The sequence below is a fragment of the Electrona antarctica genome (assembly GCF_951216825.1).
Source record: "Electrona antarctica genome assembly, contig: scaffold_25, whole genome shotgun sequence".
Classification (NCBI taxonomy): domain Eukaryota; kingdom Metazoa; phylum Chordata; class Actinopteri; order Myctophiformes; family Myctophidae; genus Electrona; species Electrona antarctica.
Window position 1 is genome coordinate 3,004,273 of NW_027637034.1, and position 18,060 is coordinate 3,022,332.

The window sequence follows — 18,060 nt, forward strand, 5'->3', positions numbered from 1 at the left end:
ACTGTTTAAACCATCAATACTTGACTCAAACTTGACCTTTCATTCTACTACTAAACCTCTTTGCTGGAAATAGCCAATCTACAACATCACAATGCCTCACAGAGCAATTATATTATGGTACGTTACAAAATGAACTATTCTATTTTTCAAATAAATAGCCGAAATAGCCAATGTACAACCTCACAATGTGTCGCTGTGAGCTTGCAGATCTGCCATTTCCATTTGTGCTTGTTTTCATGTTTCTCTTACAAAACTGGCAAAACAGCAAAAAGGGAATTATGCACAAAACACAAAACGCAAAGACTTATGGGCTATATATCATATGGGCTATATATCATATGGGCAGCATCGAATTTTGGATTAGGGTAATTAAGGTACAGTAAACATTTAGGCCAAAAGGATTACACAAAAAAAGTCATGGGGACTTGTTTCTTGTTCCTATTTTATCCAGATATTATCATTGTCCCGATTTGTTTTTGCCAAGATTATCGTATAGTGAAAATACATACTATGGTCTGGGTGGTCTTCAGGTTCCTCCTGTTTAATAGAGATGTCTTCAGTTTCCTCGTGTTTAATAGAGATGTCTTCAGGTTCCTCCTGTTTAATAGAGATGTCTTCAGGTTCCTCCTGTTTAATAGAGATGTCTTCAGGTTCCTCCTGTTTAATAGAGATGTCTTCAGGTTCCTCGTGTTTAATAGAAATATCCTTGGCTGAGTCTGGAGAGTTCATCTTCACCTGCAGTCTGGACTCCACACACTGGTCTGAAATGAAAGAATTGAATAATGACTTTCCTATGAACTTGAACCCTAGTGGAGAATATAACATTAATATCTGCAGAAGGTAAAGGCAATACCTAATCCCAACTCTATTAACCTTACCAAAGAAAATTAAATTGACATTTTAGGGCAGAACTCTTGCTGAACATACGATTGTAAATTGCATCCGCAAGCTACAACTTAGGTCGCCTTCACACCAGAAAGCTTTACTGCGTTTAAAACGAATCCTGCTGCACATTGTCGGAAAGTGTGCTTCGTTTGAAGTCTCATTCGAATCCTAATGCGCATCAAAGAACCGCATTCTACTCCGCCAAAAAAACGGGGGTTTCGCTTCACTTCCAATCACACTTGATTTCGATTCGGTGCAGGTGGGAATGCAATCGCATCAAATAAAGGAAATGAAGCAAACAATGTGGCGGTCTGGCGGATGAATGAGGAGTAAAGTTGGAGACGGAGAAGGGATATTTTACACAGCGATATGTCCCCTTTACCGTGAATAGACGTGATCGAATGAGGAGACCGAAGCCCTTATCGAAATATGGTCAGATAAGCACATTAATCAATTTGCTGAAGGAAACACGTAAAAACACTGCAGTGTACAGAGCATTCTCTCTGTCTGTGCGTAAACATGGAGGGATGTCACTGTGTGCAGGGATCCAAGTGCTGGAGACTTTCTTCATCTTGTTTAAACACATGCTTAAGCATGATCTATAAACTGTATAGCTGACATGTGCATAGTAGCATAAAAATTTTGATCGGATAGCCTAATCTCTAGGAGTACAGATTGTATAGGCCTACTAAGGATCATTTTGCGCTTCTGTCTCCAGAACAGTCAGTGCGTGACGAATGGGCGGGCACACACACACACACACACACACACACACACACACACACACACACACACACACACACACACACACACACACACACACACACACACACACACACACACACACACACACACACACACACACACACACACACACACACGCATCCACGTTACCCTCAAGTCCTAACTATTAGAAGCATCATTTTAACACCATAGATTTCACTGACTGCGTAGTTTATGAATTGAACACATTGATAAAGTTCTCTGCTGCGTTTCCAATTGCTGTGGATTGTAGAGAAAAGGCCTCGTGCACAGCTACAAGGACAGGTGCGTCGGAGCCGGTAACCATGCGAACAGGGACGGATTAACCCCCACCAGGGCCCCTGGGCCGGTATATTTTGCAGGGCCCACATAGCGCCCATCATTTTCGTGTTTTTCCGTGTTTTTATCATCTTTTTGACCTAAATTTAACAAAATCAATGGCCAATGAAGAGCTCAAACCTAGTACCGCACGGTCCAATTTCCCCGAAACGTTGTCATCTGAATAAAACTACTGCTCTATAAGTGAAGACAGTGGCCCTCATTTATCAACCGTGCGTACGCCAAAATATGGGTGTACGCCGAAATTACCGCAATTTTCGGCATTTACCATTTGCGCCAACGTTTGATTTTGATCTTGTGCCAAGACAAAACTCACGTCTGGTCGGGAGCTGTCGTACGCTTTGTCCTCACCTGTTTTTCTGTCGTAGAACAGCGGAGCAGCATTGTTTGACCAGCTGAGAGGCTGTCACAGGCATCGAAACATATGTATTCACTCCTACAATGTTTATATAAAACTGTATGTATATGGGCTAAATGTAAAAAAGAAAAAAAAAGTAAAGGAATACATCAACGATGTGTCTTTGTGTCATATGAAATTAGTAGGAGATTTCCAACTTTACAAGCAAGCAATTAAAATCGCGCATTTAAAAACAATGTTGCAAGTTAGATGCGTAAGCCATTTAAACAGTGTTTTGCATGATGAGCGCATACTATGTGAGGATTTGGGCTGTCTGTGCTGAAATATTTCCATGACGGGACGTTGGATAGTATAGTGCAGCGCTGCAGCTGCGGAGAGTCCCAACTTGGGTAGCCTACTGTAGCCGAATCTACAGCAGGCCGATGTCTTTCTGGAGTTACAGTATGTGCAATCTCCTCCTCGTTTAATAAACCCGACGCGTCGCTCGAATGCCAAATGTGCCGTGCCAGCGCAAGTGGGAACGCATCGGAGATAGTATAGCCTAAGCCAGCCTGCAGCCCACCATACCACCACCAATGTCCAGTGCCACATGAGGCTACGGGTTTGGCTGCAATATTCATATAATTGACAGTTGACAGCGAGGCAATTTAAATAGACTGTCGGACGTGCATGGTCAATTGGTCACGGTGTCACGGACGGACCACAGTGATAGAGAGAGACAGACAGGACAGGAGATGCACCTTGCAAAACTGCAGCGTGTGTGCGTGCCTATTTGTTATATAATTCATGGTTCACAGGTTCAGGTTTTCGTTCACTAATATATCTTGTTGTATATTAAATGAATAAAGACTTTAATAATTTAATATACAACTAACAACACAGCGACAGTTGCTTGCAAATTGCGATATGTGTGTGCATGCGTGCGTGCGGGGGGTGAGGCGGCAGCAAGGGAAGCGAAGCGAGAGGAGAAACAGACAGGGTAGTCCTACAGCTTTATTTAATTCATGCAGGTTTATTTATTTAAGATACAACAAGTTGCGTGCGTCTGTGTGTGTGTATGGGAGGGGGCAGCAAGGCAACTTAGGTGACATTCACACCAGAAAGCTTTGCTGCGATTCAAACGAATCCTGCGCATTGTCAGAAAGTGCACTTCGTTTGACAGGTGAAACTTTTTTTCCCCTGTAACCATGGTTTCCAGGTCGTATTGCAGTTGTTCATGTCGCAAAAACGAGGGCGAGGCTAGATTTTATAGGGCGTGCCAGATAGATTTCAGCCGTCACATTTATTAACGTCGGAACGAAATTAAGGAAGAAACAGCTGTCTGCGATCACTTTGTAAATGCCGACTCGACGTGGGTGTACTACGAATCCTACACTCGAATTTGGGGCAGATTTTACACTCGATTGATAAATGAGGGCCAGTGTGTGGGACCCTTTTCTTCTCAATTGCTGTGGATGACAGCGGAAGACATTGTGGCAGACCTAAAGAACAGAAAATATTAAAGAAAGGAAGAGCACATGAAACTTACTGATGTGTGGGTGGTCTTCAGGTTCCTCCTGTTTAATATAAATATCCTTGGCTAAGTCTGGAGAGTTCATTTTTCAGTCTGGACTCCACACACTGGTCTGAAATCAAGTGAATCAGGAGAATAAGAATCGTGATATTATGGGATTCATGTATTACTATTAGTGAAGAAATCATGCTTAACTTAAGTTTACATGCACACGCACACTCAGAAACGCTCAAAAACGCCACTGTCTGTGGTTTTGAACTATTATCCGATGTTCAGAGGTCATTTCTGATTATCTGGTGATTGCGATTGGAACATTGGCGTTTTCTAGAGCAAGGATTGGCCTTATTTTAGCTTGGTAGCATTAACGCTTACAACGCTTACAAGATGGATAACAAAAGCGGACGCGAGTCATAGTGGAATAGCCTGAAATCACCTCCATCAGGCAGCACTCATTGTTAAAGTGGGTTTGAGGCTAATTTTGCAGATCATGAACAAGACAGGAAAACAATTTTCAATGGCATGCATTACCTGAATGACACACAATAATACAGAATGTTTTGTTGGTAAGATTTCAATGGTTGGTGCATTGACTTGAATAGGAACCTCTAAAACTCCATTTCAGGTATACTTTTCTCTCTGAAGTCGTATGGCCTACAGTCCAGAGGCCAACCTGAGGCCAAAGTTGGCCACATGGTGGCGCTATAACAGCAGACTTTACGTTTTGGCCTATAACTCTTGAACCGTAGGTCGTAGAAAAAAGGTTTCGGTAACACTTGCTGACTATATGGAAATAATGATGAACTAACCCTTAAGTAATACATTAGTTAAGCATTAGTTAAACATTACTTCATCGAGTTAACCATGTGTCATGGCTTTCATGGTTTAATTTATAGATCTACTTTTATCAGCCAAATATATGCCCACGATGAGTGCTCATAGGCGGGTGCCGCGGGTAGGGTTAGTGAGCAGACTCGGTCTCTCTGGAGGTCGTCCCTGGTTGTCCTGACTCCCCATGGGCCAATTTCCTCAATTATATGGCCACGATGAGTGCTCAAAGGCGGGTAGGGGTCTCTCCGGAGGTCGCCCTGGTGCTTTATGGGTCATTTTTGGACTGACCCATTTTGGCCAAATCTGTGCCCAGGATGAGTGCTCATAGGCGGGTAGGGTTAGTGTAATAGCTGTAATAGTATAATTAGGGTAATAGTGTACTTAGTGTAATAGTGTAATAAATGTAATAGTGTAATTAGTGTTATAGTGTAATTAGTGTAAATGCGACTATAGGTCGCAGATTACTATGAAAACGTCTCGTGATTTTGGTTAATTTTTATCGTCACTTCTTATCAATAGCTTACCTCTTACACATTGTAGCACCATGATAATCCCTATCACCACTAGGGGGCTCCCCCTGGTCATACTACAGCACATTTGGTAAAAATAAATGTTTTTGTAATTGTTTGGGAATTTTGATCATCGCCACTATTGGGCTCCCCCTGGTCTTACTACACGTAAAATAATAAATCAACAAAATTACAAACATTTATATTTCACCAAACTAAGTGCTGTAGTAAGACCAGGGGCAGCCCCAAAGTGGTGATAGGGATTTTCATGGAGCTACACTTAATAGGATGTAAGTTATTGAGCAAGATTCCACATACAAATTCACCAAAATTAAACTTTACCACACTAAGTTCTGTAGTAAGACCAGGGGGAGCCCCCTAGTGGCGATGGGGATCATCATGGTGCTACAATGCATAAGAGGTAAGTTATTGATAAAGAATGTATGATATAAATTAACCAAAATCACGAGACATGACCATATATGGAGGCGTGACCGACCGACCAACCGATGGACGGACAGGGTTTGCAGGTTTTCATAATAAGGGTTGCAGTTGCACTAATTACACTATTACACTGATTACACTATTACCATATTTTAATATTACACTATTACCCTAATTACACTCTAACACTATTATACTATTACACTAATTACACTATCACGCTATTATAGTAATTAACTATTACAGCGCTGGTTTGCTGCACCTGGCCGGCAGGTTTTTTGCACTTCCCTGTTGGCCGGGTGTGGCTCTCTGTCCCGGTGCTGGTTGCGCCTCGGTGATGTCTGCGTGCAGGGTGCCCCTCCGTGGACTTGTCTATAGCTGGAAGCCTGGAGGAGAGGGGCAGTGACTTGGCCAATCACTGCTGACCCGCCAACTGGAGAGTGTAGTGGTTGAGGGTTGAAACACTCTAAGAAGTTTGGCGACCACCTGATGACCTCTCTTCCAGGCCAAGGCATCCATTCGAAATCGAATGGAACATGGTTAACTAATGATAGTAGCCTCTATGAGGTAATGTTTTCTTGCTGACTTTCCGTATAGTCAGCAAGTGTTACCGATTTCTTTATTCTACGACCTATGGTTCAAGAGTTATAGGCCAAAACGTAAAGTCGTCTGTTATAGCGCCACCATGAGGCCAACTTGTGTAATTATTTTGTTGCGTAGGCCTCTGGACTGTAGGCCATACGAATTCCGAGAGAAAAGCACCTGAAATGGAGTTTTAGATTTTCTTTTTTTATTTTCGCAAATAAATGCTGTAGTACAATCATAAGTACTCCATTGACGTGTGATGTAAATTTGGTGGTAATACTCTGCATATAAATAAAGTTATTGAATATTTTCACTTTCGGTGTTGCACTTTGTAGACGGTCCCTAACCGCTCATTTTACCGTCTGCTGAGATGCATATAATCTATTAAACTCGGAGGTTGGCTTTTTGGGATTCAAATCAAGTTGTAGTTTGTTCTTTATCTAATCAGGATAAGAATGAGATTTTTTGTGATTTAGGAATGTTTCATTCCTGAGCTATTGAGCCCGGAAGAGCGAATCTGTTGCGAATCTGTGAATCTCTTTCCATCTTTGCTCAAGTCTATACAATAACCACTGAAATACTAGGACACACTGACGTAACCGGTAGGAACCTTACATTAATAATAGTGGCAGATGCAACCAAACAATGTAGCCTATATTATTGCTGCTGCTGCTGCTACTAGTACAACTACTGGTTGTTTACTTATAGCATGTATTAACAAGCAAGCAGATATAAGAACAATACGACTCCTCCATCTAGAGATGAGTCAATAAAGACAAACGGATGAAACACAACGTGAATCAGTTCAAACTTCATCTTACCTGCTGTGTTTCAGTGGTTGAGCAGAACAAACGTCCTCCTGCTGCTTAACGACGACTGTTTCCACGAAACGATTTAGTTTTCTTGGTATATTAAAGTGTCAACAGTGAGACGACGTGCTGTTTCAACAAACCAGGCTTATACTGTGGATTTTAGCGGCAGCTGCCCTACAAGGGTGTGCACATGCGCACTAGTACTGGAGCGTACGTACCATAAACTGTCAGTAGGGGGAGCCATGGTATACCGTAATACTGCAGCATTTTCCCTTTATTCTTACTCCAGCTAATCCAGTTCTTTCCATTCCCTCCTTTCTTCTGTAGGCCTACTTCATGCAGTATACAGTAGAAGTATCCATGGTTTCATTAGATTAGCATTTTGAACAGATTAACAAAGTGGAATCCATATCCAAGGTCCATTGCTTGAAGTTTCTGAGGTAAATTAAGTTATTATTTATTTTTATACACCTCTATGAAATGATACAGTAACTCTGTTTATACCAGGCCCGGCGCCAGGATAAAATGACTGAGGGGTCAATTGAGATTTTTTTTAATATGATATTTAAAAAAAAAACATATTGTGTTGCTAAATCAAGCAGGCAGTGTCAGTTCTATGACTCAGCTGGTCATATGCAATATTGGAATGATAGCACTGCCCCGCCAGGGGGGGTCCGGGGGGGCTACCCCCCCTGGGCTCCAGATTTGTCTTTAAATTTGCGATGAAAATGCTTCAATCTGGTGCACTTTGAGATACAAATTAAGAGGCTAGATCTATAAAGAACTACACACATCATATTAGATTAATATCATCTTTACTGTGCTATTCTTGCCATTTGCCAACATCACAGTAGGCTACAAAACAACATTGGATAGGGCAGGGGTGGGCAACTTTGATGATGGAGAGGGCCACTATATTTCAAACTCACTCCAGAGGGCCACAATGCATATAGTCAAAAGTAGCTGATCTAAGGGCTCAAAACGTGTCGCAGTGCGATGCATTTTGAGCTTGTAGATCTGCTTTTTTGCTATTTTTTTAAATTGGAATCCTGAATTATTTTCACCTATTTTTTAATTGGAATCCGGAAAAGTAATATTTATTTAATTTCAAATACATTTATATGTTATGTTAACTTTATGATTATGAACTGAAATGCAAATATTGGACATAAAAAAGGCTAGTACTAGTCATTAAGCTACTAATATAGACTGAAGTAATTAAAGTGGGTCATGTTTGCATGTTTGGAATTGTAACAGCTGAAATCAATAACATATCAGTATTCTGATATTAACCTGCAGACCGCATTAAGTGAACTGAGTCTGTGCTCAGAGAATACATTCTTCAGCGTGTCCACAATAGTCCACAGCCCACTTTGCCACTTGCCCTGATCCACTGCATCAATAGCACCCTCCCCCCCAATGGCAGACAATCATATGTCAGACACATACATTCAGTTGATCCGAATTAACATGTGTTAAATTCCTTTTTTTTTTTTTTTTTTAGGGGTCAAGGAGGTCGGGTTGAGGGGTCAAGTACCCCCTTTGACCCCTCGTGGCGCCGGACCTGGTTTATACACACACCATTGTCGATGGTTTAACATTTTTAAATAGGCCTACATATTTATGAATTAAACTGAAGTTCGTTCCAAATTGTGTGTTATTGTGTGTGGTGGCCATCCAGTCCAAGCCTTTCAGTCCAAATATTTTATATAACTAGACTAATAGTCCAAACCTTTTATATAACTAGATTAATAGAATAAAAAACTTTTATATAACTAGACTAATAGAATACAAACTTTTATATAAGTAGACTAGATTAAAACATTTTTATGTACGGTACTAATAGGCCTAGTCTAAACCTTGTAACAAAGAGAAATAGTCCAAACCTTTTATATAATTAGACTAATAGTCAAAACCTTTAAACCTTTTACAACATGACAAATAGTCCAAACCAACTTGAAGCGATTTATGTAGGCTACACTACATTTCATCACTCACTAGGACTGTCAACTTGACCCGATTACATTTCAAGTAGTGCACATTTTTAAGAAGTTTTTAAGAATGTTAGGGCTGGTTGTACATTTGCATTTATTTGACTCTACTTTTGCTAATTCACATTAGAAGCAAATGTGAAAATATACAAATTCCTCCACGGACCTAGAACTTCCCAATTCAGAAGTAATTTAGCTGTGGAGAGGATGTGCTACTCTTTCAAATACAGTATAAAGCCTGCAATCCTGCATGGCAACTGCAAGACAACAGCACCACACATCACATCTCTACAGGTTATACAGCATTGAATGCTACCAATATCTGAATAAAATGCTAAAATGCAATTAAAATATGAGTTATTTCCATTGTATGAAGATATAATGAATATGATTAAATATGTATCAGAAAACCAACAAATGTTTTACAGAGGTTTTATTATTTATAAACCAGAAGTACTAACTATACAGTTTAGGTCCTGGTACTACTGGTAGGATAGAAAAGACAGCAGTGCAAAAGGTCCTGGTATTATAGAAAAACAGCAGTGCAAAAGGTCCTGGTAGGATAGAAAAACAGCAGTACAAAAGGTCCTGGAAGGATAGAAAAACAGCAGTGCAAAAATGCAAAATGACATGTCCTTGAGCAAGGCACTGCACTGCACCTGCCATTGCTCGTTTACTAGTGTGTCCAACTAGTTTCACATCAACCCAAGATCCTCAGAGAGGAATGGGTTGGTTTCTCGTAGAATGAATATCAGTTTTAAACTTGCAGCGGTTCCTTTGCTCCTCACTGTGTCGATGAGGAGACGTGCCGCCTTTTCGTGGATCACTTTCTTCGCACAGGCGTCATCAGAATGGGATGTAAAATGCTGTTGATGAAGCTGCTGCGCACAACAGTTGGTCTGTCGCTGCATGACTTGGTTATAATGCATTATAACACAGACATTACAGCACTCCTGTGCCTTTATAACCATCTAAGTTATAATAGTTATAATGTGCTGTTCCACTGAGCATAATAATGCATTATGACCAGCACTTATAATATGTTATAAACGTGGTTATAAGTTGTTATATATGATTACAAACATTTATAACGTGTATTTATAATGCCTCATAAGCACATTATAATAAATTATAAATGAGCTTATAATGCATTATAAAGGCGACCTTAATATAAAGTGTTACCCAATAAGGCTATTCAAAATACAAAAACACTTATATAATAAAACAAAAATGTGACTACACATTTGGGTACGTCACATCCACCCCACTCTTCCTCCTATATCATCATCACCTGCTGTCCATCAAAGACTGTCTAATGTCCACCCACTCTTCCTCCTATATCATCATCTACCTGCTGTTCTTAAAAGCCTTCTCCCAAAGCCTCAGTTGCTGTTTTCCAAGCCCGTCACAGGGTTTCCAACCAACAGTGACAGCCTACACTACAGTCTATCAGGGCTTAAAGTGGATGCTATGACACCCAAGGTGCCTTGACACAAGTCTAGGGGTGCCTCAGAATACTTTGATAATATTTGGAATGTCACATCAGTTTAACTACCCTAGGTTAAACTGTACTTGTGTCTACAGTACACCAAAGTCTCTTCACCAAAAATGGCAGATCTACAAGCTCACAACATGTTGAGCTTGTAGATCTGCTATTGTTGGTGAATGTTCCCCCCATAGTAGGAATGCTGGGGTTTAAGTGGTTAAACGTCTGTCCTAATGCAAACATTCTCTCCAGTTTTCCTCGTGACATGCTGTATTTTGGAGAGAAAGGATAACATATTCACGTACAGTTACATGTAATATGATAAAAGGTGCTATAAAGTGGGTACCGTCACCGTGGATTAAAAAGTTATTTACAGGGGTGACCTCTGCCAAAAATGTTTCAGAACCACTGGCCTATATCAATTATTTGTTGTCACAATGTTGAATACCCTGTGGTGTTTGAAATGTATTGATTAAAAGTACATTTACTTTTCAGGCAGTTGAATACTTTACTTTTTCTTTACTTAATGAAAGATGATATACAGTACTAGCTCAAGGATCCAAATCACTTAAATGTAGGGATGCACCGAAGGGAAATTCTTGGCCGAAACCGAATACCGAATATAGGAAACAGTTGGCCGAAAACCGAATATCCGAATATGATTAATATTATATATCTTTTTTCCTACCATTGCTGTCATGGCCGTACCTTAAAGCGGCCTGATTTATGGCAAAATAAATGGTTATGGCAAAACTTTACTTAAATAATAATCACTATTATGGGTCCATAAAACATTTATTCAGCTCTTTTGAATGCATCAATTGCATGCACTATTCGGTGATACATTTTCTGCCTATTAGGGCCGAAACCGAATAGGCCGAAAATGCATTTTTAGCTATTTTCTGCCGAATATTTTCTGCGGCCGAATATATAGAGTTATTTGCTATCTTGTTTGACCCCCGTTGGAGTGGGTGTCATAATATTCAAGATGTTTATTACATCTCATACAGAGTAAGATGAAATAAAAAGGTACTATAAAGTGTGTAGATCTATGTATCATAATGAAATCTGATGATCAAACGATCTGCATTTGCAGTTGATTTGGAGTAAGTGAAAAATAATGTACAGTGAATATATATGTGACCAGATGGACACTGATGATACTTTTGGAATAAGAACCAAGTTCATTGACTAAGACTTACTTACTTTACTTATCCTCTTCGTCCCGGTTGGGGCATAAGGCCGCAATCATACACTGCCACTGGATCCTGTCTCGTGCTTTGGCCTGTGCTTCGTCCCAGGTAAGACCCATCTCCTTCAGCTCCATCATCACTGTCCTTCGCCAGGTGTTCTTTGGTCTGCCTCTCTTTCTTTTCCCAATTGGGGTCCATCTCAGGTGCCCTTTCGTTGGGCATCCTGAGTACATGACCGAGCCATCTTAATCTGCGTCTCTTTATCTCAAGGGACATATGAGAGCTGCCCGTCTTTTTATAAAGTTCGTCATTTGAGATCTTGTTTGGCCAAAAGATGTTGCAGATCTTGCGTAGGCAGCCATTATGGAAGACGTCAACGTTTCTCATATCCTCTTTGGTTTCTCTCCAGCACTCGGAGCCATATAGCAGTACAGCCTTAACATTACTGTTGTAGAGCCTGAGTTTGGTTTTGAGGCTATAATGTTTGGACTTCCAGATGTTTCGAAGTTGGCTGAAAGCACCTCTTGCTTTGTTTAGCCGCGCCTTGATATCTTTTTGCGTTCCACTTTCTCTGCTTATGAGGCTTCCAAGGTATGTGAAGTCTTCAACACATTCCAATGTCTCTCCATCGATGGTGATTGGAGGTGCTGTTGGGGTGTTGATGCACATCACCTGGGTCTTTTTCTGGTTAATGTACAGACCAGTTTGCTTTGCATAATTGCATAGCCGGTCAGACTTTTCCTGGAGATGGCTGCGAGTGGATGACATGACTGCCAGGTCGTCTGCAAAGTCAATGTCTTCCATAAAGGAGAACAGGGTCCATTGGATTCCACGAGGTCGGTCTGATGTTGTTTGACGCATAACCCAGTCAATGGTGATCAGGAACAGAATAGGGGAGAGGATGCATCCCTGTCTTACTCCAGATTTAACAGGGAAGGGCTCTGTCAGGGTGTTATCAAGTATGACACTACATTCAAAGTGTTCATAGAATGTCCCTATGATGTTAACAATTTTGGAAGGTATTCCATATGCCCTTAGGATCTTCCATAGGCTCTCTCGATGAACACTGTTAAATAGACTAAGACTACGCCACTCTCAATGGGTGAGAGACCCGTATTCAGTATTTACTCTTGTAACCAAAATCCCCATGCAAGGTACTTTATAGACGGACAGAGGCTTTTCTGTGTACAATCACTAGATCAACTTTATTCACAATTTCACATAATACAGATAAGCAAAAACCTTCATAAGTGTTGTATTTAAATTACTTGACCGGAGGGACAATATAGCACTTCTCATAAACACAGCAAACTGTTAAGAGAATAAGATATAAATCACTGCAAACTGCTACGAGAATAAGATATAAATCACTGCAAACTGCTACGAGAATAAGATATAAATCACTGCAAACTATCATGGCACTGCGGCTTATGTTGCGCACAAACACGCTGTTAGTCAAAAGGTAAAAGCGCACTAGAAGTGGGGAAGGGGGGTAACAACGGTCATTCAGTAAAATATACAGTACAGGAGGTTTCTTTCAATAAGGTTATCTAAAATACTGGAGGCACTGTAGAGCATGGAAACAATTAAAAACAAAGTAAAACTGAGGAAAAGAGCAATGGCTGTCTGCTGACCACTCTGTCACCAGTTCAGCCTGCAATATACAAGAGCAATTAGACACTGAGCACCCATCATAAGTACTCATTATAATATAAACATATACTGGCAAGCCTATCTTCCTACCTCCTAGGCCCAAGGCACTTATACCCAACAGGCAGGATTCAGGCTAGCCAGGTCTGGATCCGGTCTGACATTGTTCTACCATGAAATACAGAAACAATATTAATTCCCCATCGTAATAAATATGTGAATTAAAAGTATGACATAAGGTGGTTGCAATCCACATTGAAGTGTGAGACTCATACCTGTGTTCTGTTAAATAGTGTGTGTGGACACTGGGTCCAAGTGTAGTCTGCTCTGTACAGCCTAGCCCCACAACAGCACCAACCGTTTCTAGAAGCACAACAACAATAAGTATCTACAACTCTAAATCATACTAAATGCAACAGACTACAATGTGTAAGCCTTTGTTGTAACATACCTTGGTAAATTGATTTACACGGACGCGACGGGTGCTGCTAGGCACTGACGCTACATGCACACGACAGAACGAGAACAAACGTGAGCTTCATTGATCTCACGGGAGTTTTAACATAGAGGCTCTGTCAAGCTACCGCTCTGCTCTGCTCTGAGCAGGCGGCTCCCAGGTCCTAATGTCCCACCTGTCACATATACATTAATATATTATAGGCCTATATACTGCAGTGTGTACTGTACATATCACCAGCAAATATATGAATAGTTCTACAATTTAATAAGTATGAATGAAGTACAGTCTCAAGGGTTATGCTTAATAGGCATCTGTCAAAGTTTGACAATGTAGGCCTGCCCTACATAGAATATGAAATCACACCCGTGTGAAGTGAGGTCTTATCATCATACGTCATCATATATCATCTAATTCTGGCCAATCACAATTTGCAACCTCACTTTTGTCTTTAATGTTTGTGTTTACACAGACCCTCAAAGTGTAAGTTATAAACGAAAGTTCAACTGAGAGGTGGAACGAACAGCCACCACCCAACTCAGTTCCCCTAATCGACCCTCTGCCCTGCTCCAACCAGATCAGTGCATCTCACGTCTGGGCCCCTTAAAAGGGTGCCTCCTACTTCCTTGTCTCACCTATGCCTTCCGTTCAGGTCAACCCGCCACCTCCCCGACACCGCCCAGCAGCAGGCACCACCAGGACGTCCCCACGGGGGCGGGCTCCGGAGCCCCTGACTTCCATCAGGCAGGATCCGATTTGAGGCTCCCGATCAGAGCCTCCGTCGGGGCCCCCGCCAAAGCACCTAACGTCATGCCAATACGACTGCATTCATTCTTGACTTTATCATGTTCCATTCATTCATTGATTCATTCTCAATGTAATCCCCTTCTCGTAATAAACGTCAGTGCATTCATTCAGTCCTGTGTAGTGAAATCTCTTACAGTCACAAGCTGGACATAGGAGGGGCTAGCACCCCTCAACAATAGTACAAATTGGTTAGGTGATGGTCCATTTGGTGCATTTAGATGGATTAAAACAAAAAATATGTTTTTTAATTCATTGCGTTTCATTTTTTTCCAAGGCGTAGGTGGGAATCGAACCCACGACCAGCCCTGACCTTTGGATCCTCAGCGAGCATACCTAAAATTGTCAAAGTCAAATTTGAATGAATCTATCGTGTATACTATAAAGACCTTGGATGAACCACTGGGCCTTTTGCGTTTTTCATCCTTTCCACATTAGTTTTTTTCTTCTTTCTCTTCTCTTTTTTTCTTCTTCCCCCTTCCCCCGAATGTTCCCTTTGCCCCACTTGGACACTTTCCAGCCGGGCTCATTCATTCCAATGTAAATATCATGGATTTTACACATTAAATACTGGTTCATTTTTGGAACCAGACCTTCAAAATCTCTTCCAAATCTGTCAACAAGGCCTGCCATATGCACTGGAAAAATCACACCCGTGTGAACTGAGTTGTGCAAGGTCTTATATAGCCTGATCAGCTGTGGTCTGACGTAATGTCAGTGACCATAGTAACCATGCTCATTCTTTTGGGCCCCACGTACAGGTACACACATACACGGGTACAAACAAAGCTGGTTGTTGGAGTGGTTTGCACCACTCAAAAATATGTGTGTGACATGTCTTTTTTAACCCTTAGACAGATTACTACTGGAAAACACGTGGAGTTTTGCATTAGTCTTTTCTGCCCTGTACGTGATTTTCCGTAGTTCTCTTTTTTTACTAATACCAATACATTAATTCGGTCCGCACCTCTGTATTGAGTATTGAGCATAAATATCAACTACATTTCCCAGAAAACCCGTGTCACGTGACACACGTGTACGCTTTGCCATTGGAAGCTGAGCCCACCCCCCAGTAAACAGTGGGGGCGGAGGGAGTTTTCATAGTTTTCAGTGTTCAGCCCGTTTGCCGTCTCTCCCGAGCAATTTTCTATCAGAAAAAGTTGAAAGCAGTAATATTTATTTGAGCGAGTTTTGTGGTAGTAGTATTGATCCATACGCGTCCCAGTCGCCTTCTCCAGTCCCCACCAGCCCGGTCGCTGGGACCGGTGGCTGGGCAGCTGGCTTAGAACCGGAGCGGGGACCGGCCACTACCACTCATTGTCTCCTCATCGTCGTCCGATGAGCTATACCGGGAAACCATTGAAAGAAGACGATCAACCCGGAATGTTTTGAGGTAATCTTATTGTAGAAAATGCCCTTCTATAGTGATCAGAAATCATGGACAAAAGAAATCTACAAGCTCACAACGCGTCGCGCATAACCACGCGTTGCTTCAGTAAACGATGCATGTTTGTTCTCCGTATTTGTAGACAGTAAATAAAAGGAGCGAACATTACTCTTCAGATCAGATCGCCTATATGGCACGCTACAATATAAAATAATTGTACTGCCATGCGTGCATGGCTGCATGCCTGCTACGATACATTTGTACTGCACCGACCGACACTAACCCCCCATCCAGCCATTAGCCAGCACCTTTTACTGTCTACAAAGACGGAGAACAAACATGATGATCTAAGCTCAAACAGGTCACATGCGCGACGCGTTGTGAGCTTGTAGATTTCTTTTGTCCATGAGTTATATGAGCTTGCATGATAATCGCATTCATTGTATTGTATACAATCATGATTTTACATTGTTTAGTGTGTCACCGTGTGATGATGATGATGACTATGATGTCAGATAGCCTACGTCCCCCCCCGGCCCCGGCCAATAGCCAGTACCATTTATGCAGTGTTTGCTAGCAACTAGCCAACAGCCAGTGGAATGTGGCGACGCGATGGTGCTGGATATTATACCCGCGAGCACTCATTGGTGTCATTCTAACGTCGCCTATTATTTTATCGTGATACTAGCCATAGAGTATATATATAGCAGCCTGCTCTACAAGCTCAAACAGGTCACATGCGCGACGCGTTGTGAGCTTGTAGATTTCTTTTGTCCATGAGTTATATGAGCTTGCATGATAATTGCATTCATTGTATATTGTATCCAATCATGATTTTACATTGTTTAGTGTGTCACCGTGTGATGATGATGATGACGATGATGTCAGATACCCTACGTCCCCCCCCCGGCCAATAGCTAGAAACTAGCCAACAGCCAGTGGAATGTGGCGACGCGATGGTGCTGGATATTATACCTGCGAGCACTCATTGGTGTCATTCTAACGTCGCCTATTATTTTATCTTGATACTAGCAGCCAGCTACAAACACCATGTAATAGTAGCGTGCACTGACAACAGCTAAATGTTTATTTTTTATATATTTAGAACTGACATCAGATGAGGAGGAGGATGATGATGATGAAGACGAAGAGTCAAGACTGCGATGGAGTTCTCCGATACTGAACCGGATTCATTCATTTCAGGGGGGCAGTTTTTTTAAAAATTATTATTATTATTTAGCCTACACACACACACACCGTCAAGAACAACTGGAATGCAGTGGTTTGGGGACACTGGGGAGTTTGGGGACAACTGTTTTGTATGTAGGCCTATTTATTTTCTGTAATATTTATTATAATTTTATTATGTTAGTAGTCATAAAAAATAAAAGACGCTTTTACAATGAGTTAGACCTGTCATGGCTATTTTGTTCACTATTGTGAGGTTTATTGTATATGACTAAGCGAGTTTCAACTGTGATTTACTCTGTAACGGTAGATGGTAATAACTCAATTTCTTTTTTATAATACAGTATACATTCAAGTCTATATTTTGATACATTTCATGGGCACCAAGTCATATCAAAACAATGTCCTTGGATGTGTTTTCTATCAAAACTGTGTTTCTTCATAATAGGTTTTTGAGATACATGCATGAATAGACAAGGTACTGGTAAGACTATGTAAACATGGTATATATCAAAATGTGCGTTAGAATGTCTAATTTTACCCCAAAAAAGAATTGAGTTTATATGATGTTCCAATTCAGAGCTCTGGTGACTTTTAGCTGGATAGGTCAGATTGATCATGACTGACCATGCTATTTATAGATGGCAAAATATCTACAGTGGTACATGTGAGAAACTTTTTATTTTATTTTAATTGAACTAGACAACTCACCCTTTAAAATGAGATATTGCATGGCTATGTACGCCCAGCAGAAAAAAAGTTATTTAGAAAATAAAACTTCAACCGGGCATAACTTTTTTTGTTTTCCTAGAAACAGAAAACAGTGTAAATGCAGGCTCTTTTAAATGGCTTCCAACACAAGAACTAAA

The 18,060-nt window shown here is 41.0% G+C and overlaps 1 protein-coding gene across 1 annotated transcript in view; it reads right to left on the minus strand.

Moving 5' to 3' along the window:
* LOC306919403 (uncharacterized protein) overlaps positions 1-7,184 on the minus strand; it is a gene marked incomplete at its 3' end in the record, with an annotated part of 28,512 nt that extends 21,328 nt beyond the window's left edge. The window contains exons 1-3 of the mRNA XM_079532191.1: positions 7,045-7,184; positions 3,873-3,969; positions 510-761 (exon numbers count right to left, since the gene is read on the minus strand). Coding sequence (XP_079388317.1) covers positions 510-761; positions 3,873-3,942 — 322 coding nt within the window. The 5' untranslated portion in view covers positions 3,943-3,969; positions 7,045-7,184. The remainder of the gene's footprint in view (positions 1-509; positions 762-3,872; positions 3,970-7,044) is intronic.
* Positions 7,185-18,060: the final 10,876 nt, after the last annotated feature.